General features: G+C 28.7%; 1 protein-coding gene across 8 annotated transcripts in view; it reads right to left on the bottom strand.

Annotated features, from left to right (window-relative positions):
• The window catches only part of Cadps (calcium-dependent secretion activator 1), a 295,482-nt gene that overhangs the window by 133,187 nt on the left and 148,523 nt on the right, over positions 1-13,772 (bottom strand). For 7 of the 8 annotated variants that reach the window (XM_085824507.1, XM_085824512.1, XM_085824509.1 and 4 more), the window contains one exon: positions 7,945-8,007. The exons of the other annotated variant lie outside the window; for it this stretch is intronic. In XM_085824507.1, coding sequence (XP_085680633.1) covers positions 7,945-8,007 — 63 coding nt within the window. The remainder of the gene's footprint in view (positions 1-7,944; positions 8,008-13,772) is intronic. 8 annotated transcript variants of the gene reach the window in all.

Genomic DNA, 13,772 nt, shown 5'->3' with positions numbered 1-13,772 from the left:
TTATCTTGTATATATCATTTTAATTAGGTTTGTTATCTTGAAAAAAGTCCAATGCCAGTTAGATTTAAGAATAAGAAAACAATATGACTTGCTAGACAAATACTATTCTTTTGCATTTCCTCATGAGCAAAACCTTTTTTTATGCTGAACAAAGCTTTTCCCATAATTTTCTAAGCCCATCAGCAGCTAAGGGAATAAGATTACCCAATTAAATTACTGCTAGTCCTGCATTTGGTTTTGAGCAAAAAGGATTTAATTTTTTCCAGATGTGTGGGGTGATAAGCAAATTACTTTTAGAAAATAGTAAAATTCAAAGTTAACCCTGCTAATGCAAATTAAATTAAAAATATAAATTAAATTATATATGCTTCCCATATATAATTTAATTTATAATTTTCAGGACCTTAAAAATAAACTTAGCAACAACTAACGAAGGCTGTTTAGTTTATGTTATTTAAAATGCATCCTTTGAGCCTCAGGACACAATGTTTTAAAGCACTCTCACCAGTTTTTCTTTATAGCACTGGGAACTTAGAAAGATGGTTTGAACTCTTTATCATCAAAATACATATTTTTCAGTTTCAGTTTCCATTTCTGGAATAGATATTCCAGAAGAAGCAAATATGGCAGTAAAAGAGGGTGATTATGTACAAAAATTATCCTGGAGGAAGCTTAAAATTCATCCTCAATCCTTACCTACAGATATGATGCACTATCATGCAAGAATGATTACACACCTTACTAATAGCAAGGCAGACAAAATTTATACATTCTTGAACAAATATTTTAAGATCTATAAGAAAAATTCCAGGAATAAATTCTGCATTAGTAATTTTACTGGAATCAAATGGTATAATGAGTATTGACTTAACTTGCATGATTATTTTCTTTGAGTGAAAGCATTCAAGAGTTCTCCTAAACTAAATTCTGGTGCTTCCTAAGTTTCTGCATTAAAAACATCATAATTTAGTTATTAATCGCAACAATTTTTTTAATACCTAAATTCCTCTTTGTAGCCTTAATCTAATCTCTACAGCAGGGTTTCTTAAACTTTTTTCAGTAGCAACCCCTTTTTATTACTGAGATTTTTTCGCGACTCCCAGGACCCCATAATATTTAAAAAAATTTTGTGGGATCCCATAAGTATTGCGTAAATCCGACATGCGCGTGAGTGAAACTGCCAATTTTTTTACTTCTACTGTAATATACTATTGCAGTTTTAAGTCATTAACTTTAATTTCTAATTTTAAGACCTAGAACAATGTGAAAATTTTAAATAAGTAACAGATGAAATGACAGCGTCACATGCAAAGCAAGGAAAGTGAACGTTTATATTAAAAAAGAATGTGTCAAAATGGTTTCATTTTTTTTTCTTTGTCTGTATTGACTTATGTTTATCTATTTTCAGATACATTTTGTAAAAATATTTGATAACTGTAAAATTATTATAATAAGTTAAAGAAATATAAAAACTGCTAAAATTTTTAGCGACTTCCTGCTACAGGTCGCGACCCACAGTTTAAGAAACCCTGCTCTATAATATTATACATCTTTTCAAAAATAATTGAGAAAAAAAACTTCCCCCAGGTTCTTGGTGATTCTCACATATCTGAAAAAGCAAAAAAATTCCAATTTTTCTGAAATTCTAAAATTATTTATAAACGTCTAAACGGACCAAGATATCATCAACAAAGTACCATTTTAATGTGTTTTCCTGAGCGAACAAGTAAATGCATGTTTTTTTTTTTTCTTTTTTTTTGCTTTGTAATCTTAATGTGAGCCAGTTTTCTTTAGAAAATCCTCTACAAATGTATCCTTCCTGTTAGGCAGATAGCTCTTGTGTGCTATTCCATATTCAAATCCTAACACGCCTTCTTAAATTTATGACATAATCTGATACACAACTGTCAGCACTTACTTTTCAATACAGCTATATAGCAATTTTTTTTTTAACGAGAGATTTTACAGAATGTTAAACTAATTTAAAATTTACCTGTAACAGAAAACTCCAGTTATTATTATATATTAAAAAACATTTAATTTGATCTTTAATTATGATATTAGTTCTGAAAATTATACAATATACTTATCAGAAAATGTGCTACTGCCCATAAAAGGTTATTGTATAAAAATATTTATAAAAATATGAGAATGTGATAATTCATCTAAATATAAATTATTAAATTAAAAACTACAGAGTATGGTTAGTTAATTTATTTTGTGTTATGTTTTAGTAACCAATTATCAATATGGCAACTACATAATTTTAAATGAATAACTCCAAACTTATTTTAAATGAGCATAAATAACACATCCAGAATGGTACAGAAATATTTGTTTAAAATCTCCATGCTCATTCTTTATGTACATAAATTATAAATCTTTAATAACAACAGCTGAATAAGAAAGTACTTGAAACGAAATAACAAATTTTCATACTTTTAAGCAATTATATAAAGCACTTAATACATTATACAAGACTCATTTGACATACATGAATGTAAGCACGTAAAGAAAATTCAAGTTTCATTTCCATAGATTATTTATATTAATATAAACATACACGTCTATATATATTATGATGAAATAAAAGTACATTTAATTCGAGATTTTTTTTTTCTTTTTTTACTTTAAAGGTCATTTACTATAGTATTTTTTTAGTTTAAACTTAAAAAAAAAAAAAAAAAAAAAAAAAAAAAAAAACTTTAGTCATTTCAAACTTTTTGTATAAAAAGGAACCTATTGTCTGGAAAAGAAGTATACAGTTTACATGTACACTGCACAAAAAAAGGGGGGGGACAGTTCTATATATCTAGTTCTACTGAGCCGATTGACGAAATTCAACTTGCGTTTTTCATGTCTCGAAAGCACGACTTGAGATATGTATTAGATTTATATGTAGAATTGTTCTAATATAGCCATACTGACACAAAATCGAACTTTTCCTGAAATGACAAGAATTTTTTTTCCATATTTCGATTCTACAACTCAAATTATGTCAAACTGCCAAGTTTTGTAAAAATTCCACAAGTAGATTTTAAAACATTAGCTCTCAAAATTTTAGCTCCTCATTGTTAATTGAATTTGATATATATTTATTAATATCTCTTTCTTTGTTAAACGTACTTGATTCCTTCTTCCAGAATTCAAAATTTAGGCTTAATGCAATTAAAATTCGCACATTTTTATGATTTATTTTTTTAATTTGTATTTTGTATAAATTTTTCAAAAAAATTTATGTATCATAACCTATAAAATTTTTAACATCATCTTAAAGTAGATATATTTGTAGATACATCTGCAAAAAATTAGAGTTTTTTATTTAAAACTTCTCAAGATATATGTGAATTTACATATTGGCATATTTTGAAATATGGCATTATTCATTACAAGCATTAACTTCAAATGTGGTTTACGCACTTTGTTAAAATTATTTGAAAGTAATGAACGAGAGCTTTTTTCTGCTCGTGTACAATGAAAAAAAGGAAAGGAAAATAGGTTGCTATTAATTAAGAAGTTCGCAAAGTGAATTATTCGTGGCACAAACTGAAAAAAATATGACAAGATAGATTTTTAAATTTCTCCATAAATTTCGTGCCAAATTTCACAAAATTTTATATTTAGGCATTATTTAAGTCGTAGAATCGAAATATGTAAAAAAATTGGCATGTCATTTCAAAAAAAGTCATTTTGTGTCAAAATACCTATATTAGAACAATGCTATACATAAATCTAATATATATACTAAGTCACGCTTTCGAGACGTGAAAAATGCAAGTTGAATTTTGTAAATCGGCCCAGTAGAACAGGAAGATATAAAACTGTCCCCCCTTTTTTTCTGGCGCAGTGTACATATTAAGACTGCACATATTTTATACCTATTTTCTTTTCCCCTAAGTTTTAGCCAGAAATAATTCTAAACTTATTAGTTTCTGCTCTGAGCCTTTAATTAGTTTTATCATTTTAATATCCAGAACATTGCCAAAGAGAATAAAGAATTTTCGCCAACTGCAACTCCTCCAGTTCAGTTTAATTTTCTTGTTCCATAGCTAATCAGAAAGCTTCTTTCTTTATTTTTCTCAGCAGTTCAATATTTGCTCATAACAAAATAGTTACTTGAACTTTCCTAATGTGGCAACTCTAGGCATTCTTAACATGCAGCTGCACATCTGCGTCCACACTGAATAGGACAATAGCTCCTACAATATTTAACAGGTGTTTTAACTGTAAGCAATAATTAAAATTAGTTTCGGTCGATGTAAAAATGCAAATGTTGAAAAGACTATTTGAATGTTTTTAACTGTATTATAATTATATATATTAAATAACTTTTACTTTGTAACTACTGATTCTTATTTTAAGTTTTACATATTATTCTATTGTTTACTACATTTTTTGTCTCTACATATGCTATCATATACTGGGTAGGGGAATTTCTTTTGCAATCATTAAATATCAAAGTTTTTAATTCTGAAGTTATATTACTTTATACCACTTTGCATTTTTTACATTTTGGCATAGGAGTATTATTCAAAAATGTGAGAGAGATGAAATGCTGCCAGTTGAATTATTGGTTATTTTATGGAGGAAGAATAATTAATTCTCTTTGAAATGTCAGGATCTTTCTATGGAATCAGCAGCAATTTTCTTATAAAATATTTCTATATATTTAAAAAAATTTATACTAAATTTGTACATTTACATTTTACAATTTTTACTTTCCACAATATGCACTTCATTTAATAAGTTTTAGATTTTTAAAAATCCCTCTTTTCAATAATTTTTAATTAAAAATTAATATTTGCTTTTCTTTCCTAGGAGATAATCAAACTGGATTTAATTGCTAAAATATATATTTGCGTGTGTGTGTGATGATTTATTTGGCTGTAAATAACTAGATATTAAAGAACATCTCGATTAGGGAATGCACCAATTCACTTTTTAATCATGCCTAAGAAAACACCTGAAAAATGGCTGGAAACTTCAGTGCAGTGGATAATTGGATAACATTCTGAAATTGTGCTTGTTTCAATGAAATATTTATGTATTAGTTAAACATAATTTATTATTGGATCATAATATTTTAGCACATATGCTCTTAATTGGTAGAACACTAGGATGCTAAATGTCCCCCATAATTTTAGATACATAGTTACATTTCAAATAATGAAGAATAGCTACGAGAGGCTAATCAACATGTTGCCAGCAGGAAGGCGGAGTAGCAAAAGAGAATTCATAGTCAGTTGCGATACCATTTAAGCATGGAAAGTCTTTCCTTTAATCCTGAGAAGCAACTGGCAAAAGTTTACAGTAATGCAGATAAGGAAAATGCAGATATCTTGAAGGGTTTGGTTTAGCTGATTATGGCGGAGTGCACTAGGGCTGTATGCCTAAGGGGAGGAATACCTTCATAGAAGACTATAGATAGAAAAAACATGAAAACAATCGTGCAGTTAGTCTGTTTGCCTGGAATCAAAACAAGGTCAGAATTACCAGCGTTCAGTAATTTTACCGCTCGGCCGCTGGGCAATGAAGGGATTATGCTTAAATCACAATTACAATAAAAATTAGCAAGTTAGAGGTCAATTAACAACTTGTTTCAATTTATTAATAATTTTTTTTCATATTTTTATATCTTACATGTGTGTGTGTAGTTTTATAGTTGTCTTTATGTATTAATTAAATAACCTATATGCATAATTATTTATAGTGAAGAGACCTGTAAAGTAATTATAATAAAGAGCAAGGAAGCAATTCATATATTTCAAGCAGAAATATTAATAAATCTGATGAACATTTTGCATCAGAAACCAAAGTGCTAATTACATCATTCAGAGAAATAATTTTTGAAAAATGAATACTAGTTAACTTACATACTTCATTTTACAATAAAACAAAACCCTAACTACAAATAAAATTTAAAAAAAAAATTCATTAATTATATTACATATAAGAAGATAAAAACTTTGAATACTTACTGGAAATTAATAGAGCAAATGAAAATTCCAATACATATAAAAGTGCATTAAAAATGTGATATTCATGCATTTTATTTAAAGAAAATAATCTTTCTCCCTCAAACAAATAATGGCTCAAAATTTACCATGCATTTCATAGTGCAGATTACAAACACATTCTGTATCTTAACAGTTTAATGAAATGAAAAAAAAAAAAAAAAAAAAAAAAAAAAAACATATCAAATCATAAATATGTGGCAGCCTTCAACTAAAGCAAAAGATCAGATGAATGATAAGAAGATTTCAGCTAGAAACTGCAAACAGATGGTGTGCTATATTAAAATAGTAATTAGTAGCTTGCTCTACACCATATGATTTTTCATAGTTTAAACCTGAGAAAACTTAGCCACCCACTTGTTTATAATGTATGCTAACTTTATTTAAAAAAAAATAAACTCTTACTTTTGCTCATTTTACCCAAAAACATTATTTTTCTTTGAGTTTTTAATGAATTTACATCAAGTACAGTTTTAACAAAAATTTAACTCGTACATATAATCTCCCCCTAAAATACATCAAAAGTATTTTATATTTAATTTATCAACAAAAAACATAGTCATAATAAATAATTCTTTACACCTCTATTTCTGAAGCTAGTGATTTTTCTCCAAAAATAACCTAGCATGTCCTCTTAAATTTATGATAAAATCAGATACACAACACTAGGTCTAAATTTTAAAATGTAAGAAACTAATTCATATTGAAACTGAAAAATTTTATTTTGATATTAAAAAGAAATTATATATAAATATAGATAAAAGAGTTATAATTAGTTACCATATATTTCAATGAATTCCATAAAATACACTCATCATACAACAAGCATAGAATTTTGCATGTCTCAAAAGTCTAACATAACTCTTTTCATAAAATTATTAAACATCTCACAAAATTTATAAAATCTATTAACTCACAAAAGTATACTATAAATATTATAAAGCATATTTAAGGTGGAAAATTTATAAAGTTTTATCTTCAAACTGCTTTTAAAAATACAATTAAATCTAGTTTCATGGTTTTAGAAATTGTTCTTGAAATCAATAACAAATCCAAAATAATAGCTCAGAAGCAAAAAATAATTTCTATTATATATTCTGAGACAGCAATCAATATCAATAAATTCAGTTTTAATAAATATTATTATGAAAATCTAATTAATAATGCAATTACCTCAAAACTTTTAATTTATGATGCAATATATTGCAGCATTAACAAATGGCTATAATAGCAAAAAACTTTTAACTTTTTATGACACACAACATTTAAAGATTGCTATTGTAACGTTTTTATGTCCTTCCATTCAAAAGCAATAACAATAGTGGGGGAAAAAAAAAAAAAAAATGTCAGTCAAACGTAGCCACTGCAGCCTCACAGCTGCCCATATTAGTAATTTTTTAAAGAATACACAAATACAATCATGCTTGATACAATAATGCATGAAAAAATTGACCAACATAAATATATTTCAAGTTAAAACCCAAATGCATTGTTGGCTACATATGATTAACAAGGCCCAAATGGCTCAGTGAAGTGTTGATTATGTGTATAGCAGTATATGTATTAACTCATATAAGTTTAACTCTGCAAATGAATCCTGTTAAATATGACCAATATAAGGAAACAAATTTCACTGTTTAAATCTCAGATCTTTTTATTTTCCACATAAATATTACGGATCAAATAGTGGCACCTCTATTCCAGGTTGTTATTTTCTGGCATTTAAAATAAAATTTGAAAAAAAAAAAAAAAAAAAAAAAATCCTCATAGCATCATTAGTTATGATCTAAATATTTCATTTCCCTCCCCAATTTGCATTCAGATTTAAAAGAAAGTGGAGGAGAAAATCAAGCAATTTTTTTCAAAGGCAAAAATGACTAAAATATATATCATGCAAGTGCAGGAGATAGAAGCATGCACCATCTTTTACCTTGTTCATCTTGAGGTTGCTGTTGTTGTTGCTGCTGCTGCTGCTGTTTGGCAGCTTCTGTACCTATAAAGTCAAGACCAGCATAGAAGGGGGAAAAGAAATGAAAGAAAACAGGAAGAGTAAGAAAATGAAAATTTTCTGATTGTGAATGGAAAGATATTTAGCAGCAATGAAATTCAATAACAGGCTTTGCTAAAGATTATTGTTCAGATAGCTTTAAGGAACAATTAAAAACAATTAACAGATGCTTTAAGGAAACAATTAAAAAAATATTCTGTTTCTAAAACAAAAATGTTAATGTTTGTCGTGAGTCTGATTTATAAAATATTTGTTTAGAATATGTACATGTTTAAATATTTTTAATGTACATGAAGAGAAAAGGGGATAGAAAAAAAGCAAGAAAATACCTTTTTTACCCTTTCTTTGCCAATTTTAAATAATAATAAAGAAGCAAAAATGAAAATCCTCAGAATTTTATCCAAAAACAAAAAGCCAACAATAATACAATAGTTTAAACAGTAGTTTACACATCATGTTTATTAATTAGACTGTATTTACTACACAATAATCTGCTTTTCAAAATATTTTTCTTGTGCAAAAAAAAAAAAAAAAAAAAAAAAAAAAAAAAAAAAGTTTTAAGTATCAAGTAAATTCTAGATTTTGTGCAAGTTTTATTGCAGTAAAATAATTTAACTGAATTACAGGAATTTCAAAAACATGCAGAGTATCATCAAACAACAGATTTAACTAGATAAATCTGGACATTCACTTGCTGCAATTATCTCTTTTCTTTTCTATTTTCTTTCCATTGTTAAAGTTGCAATGATCAATTACATTTGACTTATCCATGATGTAGCTTCACCGCTATGCAATATTACAGTCGCATTCATAACATTTTCTGCATTTTGACATTCTCCAAAATCTGGGCTGCTGCAGAACACTCATCTGCATTTACTTTTGGGCATGATGCCTGTAATAAAAGAACCTATGCGTCTTAATTACATGTTTTACATCGATTTAATTATTTAGGGGCATACTTTCATGGTAGCATAGAAAAATATCACCACATTATGCTAAATTTGGTCTTGGGCCTTGAAGTACTTACAGCCTACCTGTAGGAGCTCATTTTTCTTTTCAACAGTATTCAGTACCAACACAAGAGTTAATACTGTTTTGCAGTTTTCTCTACCAGAATTTTCTTGCTAAGATCGATAAACCATTCTGATGCTTCCATCTTTAAGATGCTGAATTTCAAGTGCATGAAAATATGCTCTGAATTCAATTGTTTTAACTTCAGTGCTTCTTTTCACATTTATTTCTTCTGTATAAATGTGAGTTAGCTGTACATTTTGAAATCAGGTAGTGAAAAACAGTTTCAAATTATTCATTCTGCCAGCACAATGCTTGTTTTAGTCCATATAAGCTATCATAATCTGAGCTTGATTACTTACAGGCTCATATTTTTAGATTTGGACTTGCTGACTCCCCAGAATCCGTAATCTGTGCCTTTGCTTCAATGACTGGACAGCATCTTTTTTCTTATACAGTCAAAAGTCTTTAATCTGGAATGATCTATAATCTGGACCTCAAAGCTACAAACTTTCTGCGCATGCGTCAATGCATAATGCGTCTACGCATGCGCATAATACATTTACACATGTGCGTTTAATGTATAATGGACGGTATAAGCTAAGCTAAAATTTTCTAATTATCTATTTCAGTTAATGTCGCAGATTGCATTGTTCCTTAATCTTCTAATTGGATCCGGCTTATTATTTTTTGCAGATTGTTAGAGCAATTTATAAAAGTAAGTTTGAACTTTCGATTATGTCAAAAAGAATTTCCAATTCTGGAGCTGCCAAAGGATCTACGAAGCAAAAGCATACTTCTCTAACCATTCTGAAATCTGTTTATCAGTTTCACGCTGCTCTGCCGGGGAAGGGATAACGTCGCGGCGTGCAATGAACTGGAAGTTGATCTGTTAGCAATATCCTTATCTTCAGGGCAGATGTTTTCATTTTATTTGGCTCATAATTCCTTATTAAATGTAGTATTTCATCTCAATGTACTCTGTCTTTGATATGACTTAAATCAAATTCCTCGTCATTATAAATATCACGAATACACATCAAATAGTTTTCTGCAGTGACGTAGCGAGCATAACTGCCGCCTGGGGCAAAATACCTTTTTTGGCGCCTTCCCAAAGAAAACACTTACTGTAATATAATGTATAGAATATATTCATAATAAGAAGATAATGCAAATAATAATAAAATGCTGAATCTGCCATAAAATACTCTAAAATGTATTAAGATCAGTCACTACCTAACTACACTAGCATTGGATTCGGAAATGTATCTGTGTCGGTGGAAAAATCAGACATACGATGATCTAGAATTAGTTAAAAAGGTATTATTTTTTTTACTTATTTATGTAACTGTTTTTAAAAAGTACAGTTTTAAACAATTAAAAGTTTAATATATGTTATAGATAAAGTAGATATATTTATTAGTAACGATATAGTATTATAATACATTAATGTAATTAATTACTATGTAAACATTTTTCTTGTCTTTGATGAAGCAAATTTATCAATTATCTCATCAAAGTCGGTCATTTTAAATATTTCTCTTTCCACATTTAAAAATGCTAGATGTCTTAGGGGACCTATCGTTGATGAAAATATGTCAAAATTTATTTTAATTTGCTGAACGAACGCTCATAGTTATCATTATCATTTCATTTGATAATGAAATAGTAAGGAGTATTTGAAGTGCTACTCTTTGGTTTAGAAAAACATTTTCTCCATATATCTGTAATGGAGTTTTAGGTTCAGTTTCTTTTCTACTGCAGAATAACATCTTGCAGACATTCACTGCTCAAAAGAATTAGGGGACATTGCGAGTTTGGTATTAAATAACCGGATAATCGACAACCTTTTTAACAAAAGGAAATAGAAGAGATTATAAAGGAAAATTATAACGTTTACAAAGTTGGGAATATACAAATTTAATCTGTGACGTCGGAAACTATGCATTTTAGATAAGGAGTAAGGAGCGACTTGCAGCATTCCTTTTTAGTAGAAGACTAAAAACAACTGACACACGTTGAATGTTTTGTAGCAGTGAATATACGATGTCTCAGCAAGATGACTATGATTAATCGGTAACCAGGAAGAGCATCAGTTGTTTACAGGATAGTCAAATGCAATTCATTGCAGCGGAAGCGTTAGGAGTTTTCGAAAATGTCATTTCCAGACTATGAAATCGTTTTTTTTTTTTAGAAACTGGATAAGTCTGAGAAATCCGGGACAAGGTCGTATTATGGTTTTAAAATAAAAAAAACGGGAGTTATACGTACATTTCATTTAAAAAAATAAAAATATATCTCTGTTTTAGAGAAATAAATTGGTCAGAAAGAGCGTTTTGTATGCGGATATATTTCGTTGATGTACTGCAAACATTTTATTACACATTTTATGAGACAAATCAAGAAAATAAGTAATTAATTATATCACAATAATTATTAATTTTAAATATATTTTCCAGAAATTGATCGAAATAAAAACTGAAATTTTCTGGAAAATCTTGTTTGGAGACCGTTTGGCGTCACTCTGCGAGCAGCGCCCAGGGCATCATACACCCCCTTGCCCCCCCCTTCGCTATGTCACTGGTTTTCTGGTTGCAATTTTCTAATTTCGACTATGCGTAATGTATGCTTGTTGAAAGAAATGTTTAATAAAGTAAACAAATAAATATTAAGCTCTTTTTTTTATACCCTTTAGATCATAATTGCTCTTTATTTCATAAATTACGGTTTCATATTTTTAATTTTATAATTTCTGCATGCCATCTTACCAGATTTAAACTGATGATCTATAATCCAGAAAAACCAATAATCCGGAATCGCAGAAGTCCTGAAAAATCCGGATTAAAGACTTTTGACTGTATTGCTTTGCGAGATGGTCTTTCAGCGGGCTTCTTTACAACTTTCCCGACTACATGCGAAATTTCCTTTACTTATTGAACTGCAAGGTGCTATATGCTAGAAAGTATCTAGGTGGGAGTAATTTAAATAATAATAATCTGAACATAAGAGTTATTTTCTTTCAAACTATCATTGAACCTTTCTTGCAGGCTGCCTACATATGGATTTTTCTAATATTCCATATAAGAATGCTGAATGCGTATCAAACTAGGCAACAAACACTCAGCATTAACCACCTGGTCCCTAGTGAGGCTCTTTACAAAGATCTGAACAGACAGTTATTGTTAGTCATTAGAAGTTTGATTATAGTTAATTCTAAAATGTTGAATAAACACTAGACAATTTCAGAATGATAAGCAACAAAACTGACCATCAATTTGTCAATAAAATCATTCAAGTCACATTGCTTTTCATGAACTTTAACTTTCTCTTCATGAAAGCAAAGCTGTGTTGATAACTCATCAACTGCTCACTTATCTTTCCCCAGAATTAACCAACTTGGCATGACTAAATGATATTCTTCAAGTAAGACATCTAAAATTTTGTAATTAAGCTACTTATTAGACAATTTATCATCATTTTCCCTTCCAAGTCTGAAAGCATTCTCATATTACTTCATTTGAGAAAACATAATTATATGGTTGATTTCCGAACAATACTTAGCACAATTAGTGCAGTAAACCTCTTTAGGAATCTGGAATCTCATTAACTTTCTAAAGACTTTCTTCCATCACAATTTTTTAATAGTACCATACAATACTCTTCCTATTTTAAAATTCTAATGGTTTCATAGTGCTTTTCTTATTGAACAACTGAATCGCCTATGAGAAAATTACCAAATTTAAATAAAGTTTCTATGGAGATTCATAAAACATCAGGATCATAATTTGAAACGACTTTTATTCTGAATTTTATCTTCCTGTTTTCCCTAATTTGGAAATAACATATTTTAAATTTTTGACAGTATCTCTTGCATTTCAAAGATTTAAAAGCTTGAAACAGTTCTTAAGAGAAATCTCTGCTCATAAACTCAGATGTAATGCTTTCTGATACTCAGATCAACAGGAACTCAAAGCAAATCTCATAACAATCTCTTTCTGAACCATATTAAGTCTTGATATGCATTCTAACATTTTAATTTATTCACTAAATACAGCTGCTTCTATTCTGGAGTTCCTACATCAGCAGTGAAGAGGAAAGTTAAGTTGCATGTGAAAATAAAGGGTTCATGCTAAGAGTACTTTTTAAAACAGTTTTCACATTAATGTGAAATTTAAACTTCTCTCTTTAAATCAAGGTATTTAATAATGGAAGTGTTTTCAGAAAATCCCATGAACAAAGGCTTCACAACAAATGCAAATTTTTCTTTCAGCATTAGTTTACTGCAATGCTTATAAAGACTCCAATTATAATTAAAACTCTAACAAATGTTAAAATACATAACAATTTCGAGATCAATAATGTTAAAATTTGTCCAATCATTCGTGTCTAACAACGTTTGGTAAGTTTGATGATTTCATAAAGTAATGATTAAATAAAATATGCATGTTAAGTGTAATTTTGTAACTAAAAAATTATATTATTTACAGTTTGTTATCATTTGCCTCTTTCATAATCTAACAATACACTGTACTCCTAAAAATTTTCCCATTAAATACATAAGGTACAGAGTGGTATGACCATCAGTCATGAATTTCTTTGTGCCTAGGTATATAACAGCTTATAATTTTAAATATTTTTCTTTTTCCCTTTCTTTAATTATGTAAATATCATCCGAATTAATGGAAGTTTATGAAAACACAGACAAAGTAATTAATTGTATAAATTTAAATAATAAGTGC

This window comes from Stegodyphus dumicola, chromosome 1, assembly GCF_044657685.1.
Source record: "Stegodyphus dumicola isolate Sdum_Otavi_A_Nest chromosome 1, ASM4465768v1".
Taxonomy (NCBI): domain Eukaryota; kingdom Metazoa; phylum Arthropoda; class Arachnida; order Araneae; family Eresidae; genus Stegodyphus; species Stegodyphus dumicola.
Note: the sequence above shows the minus strand (reverse complement) of the source record. Positions and strands in the feature narration are given on the sequence as shown.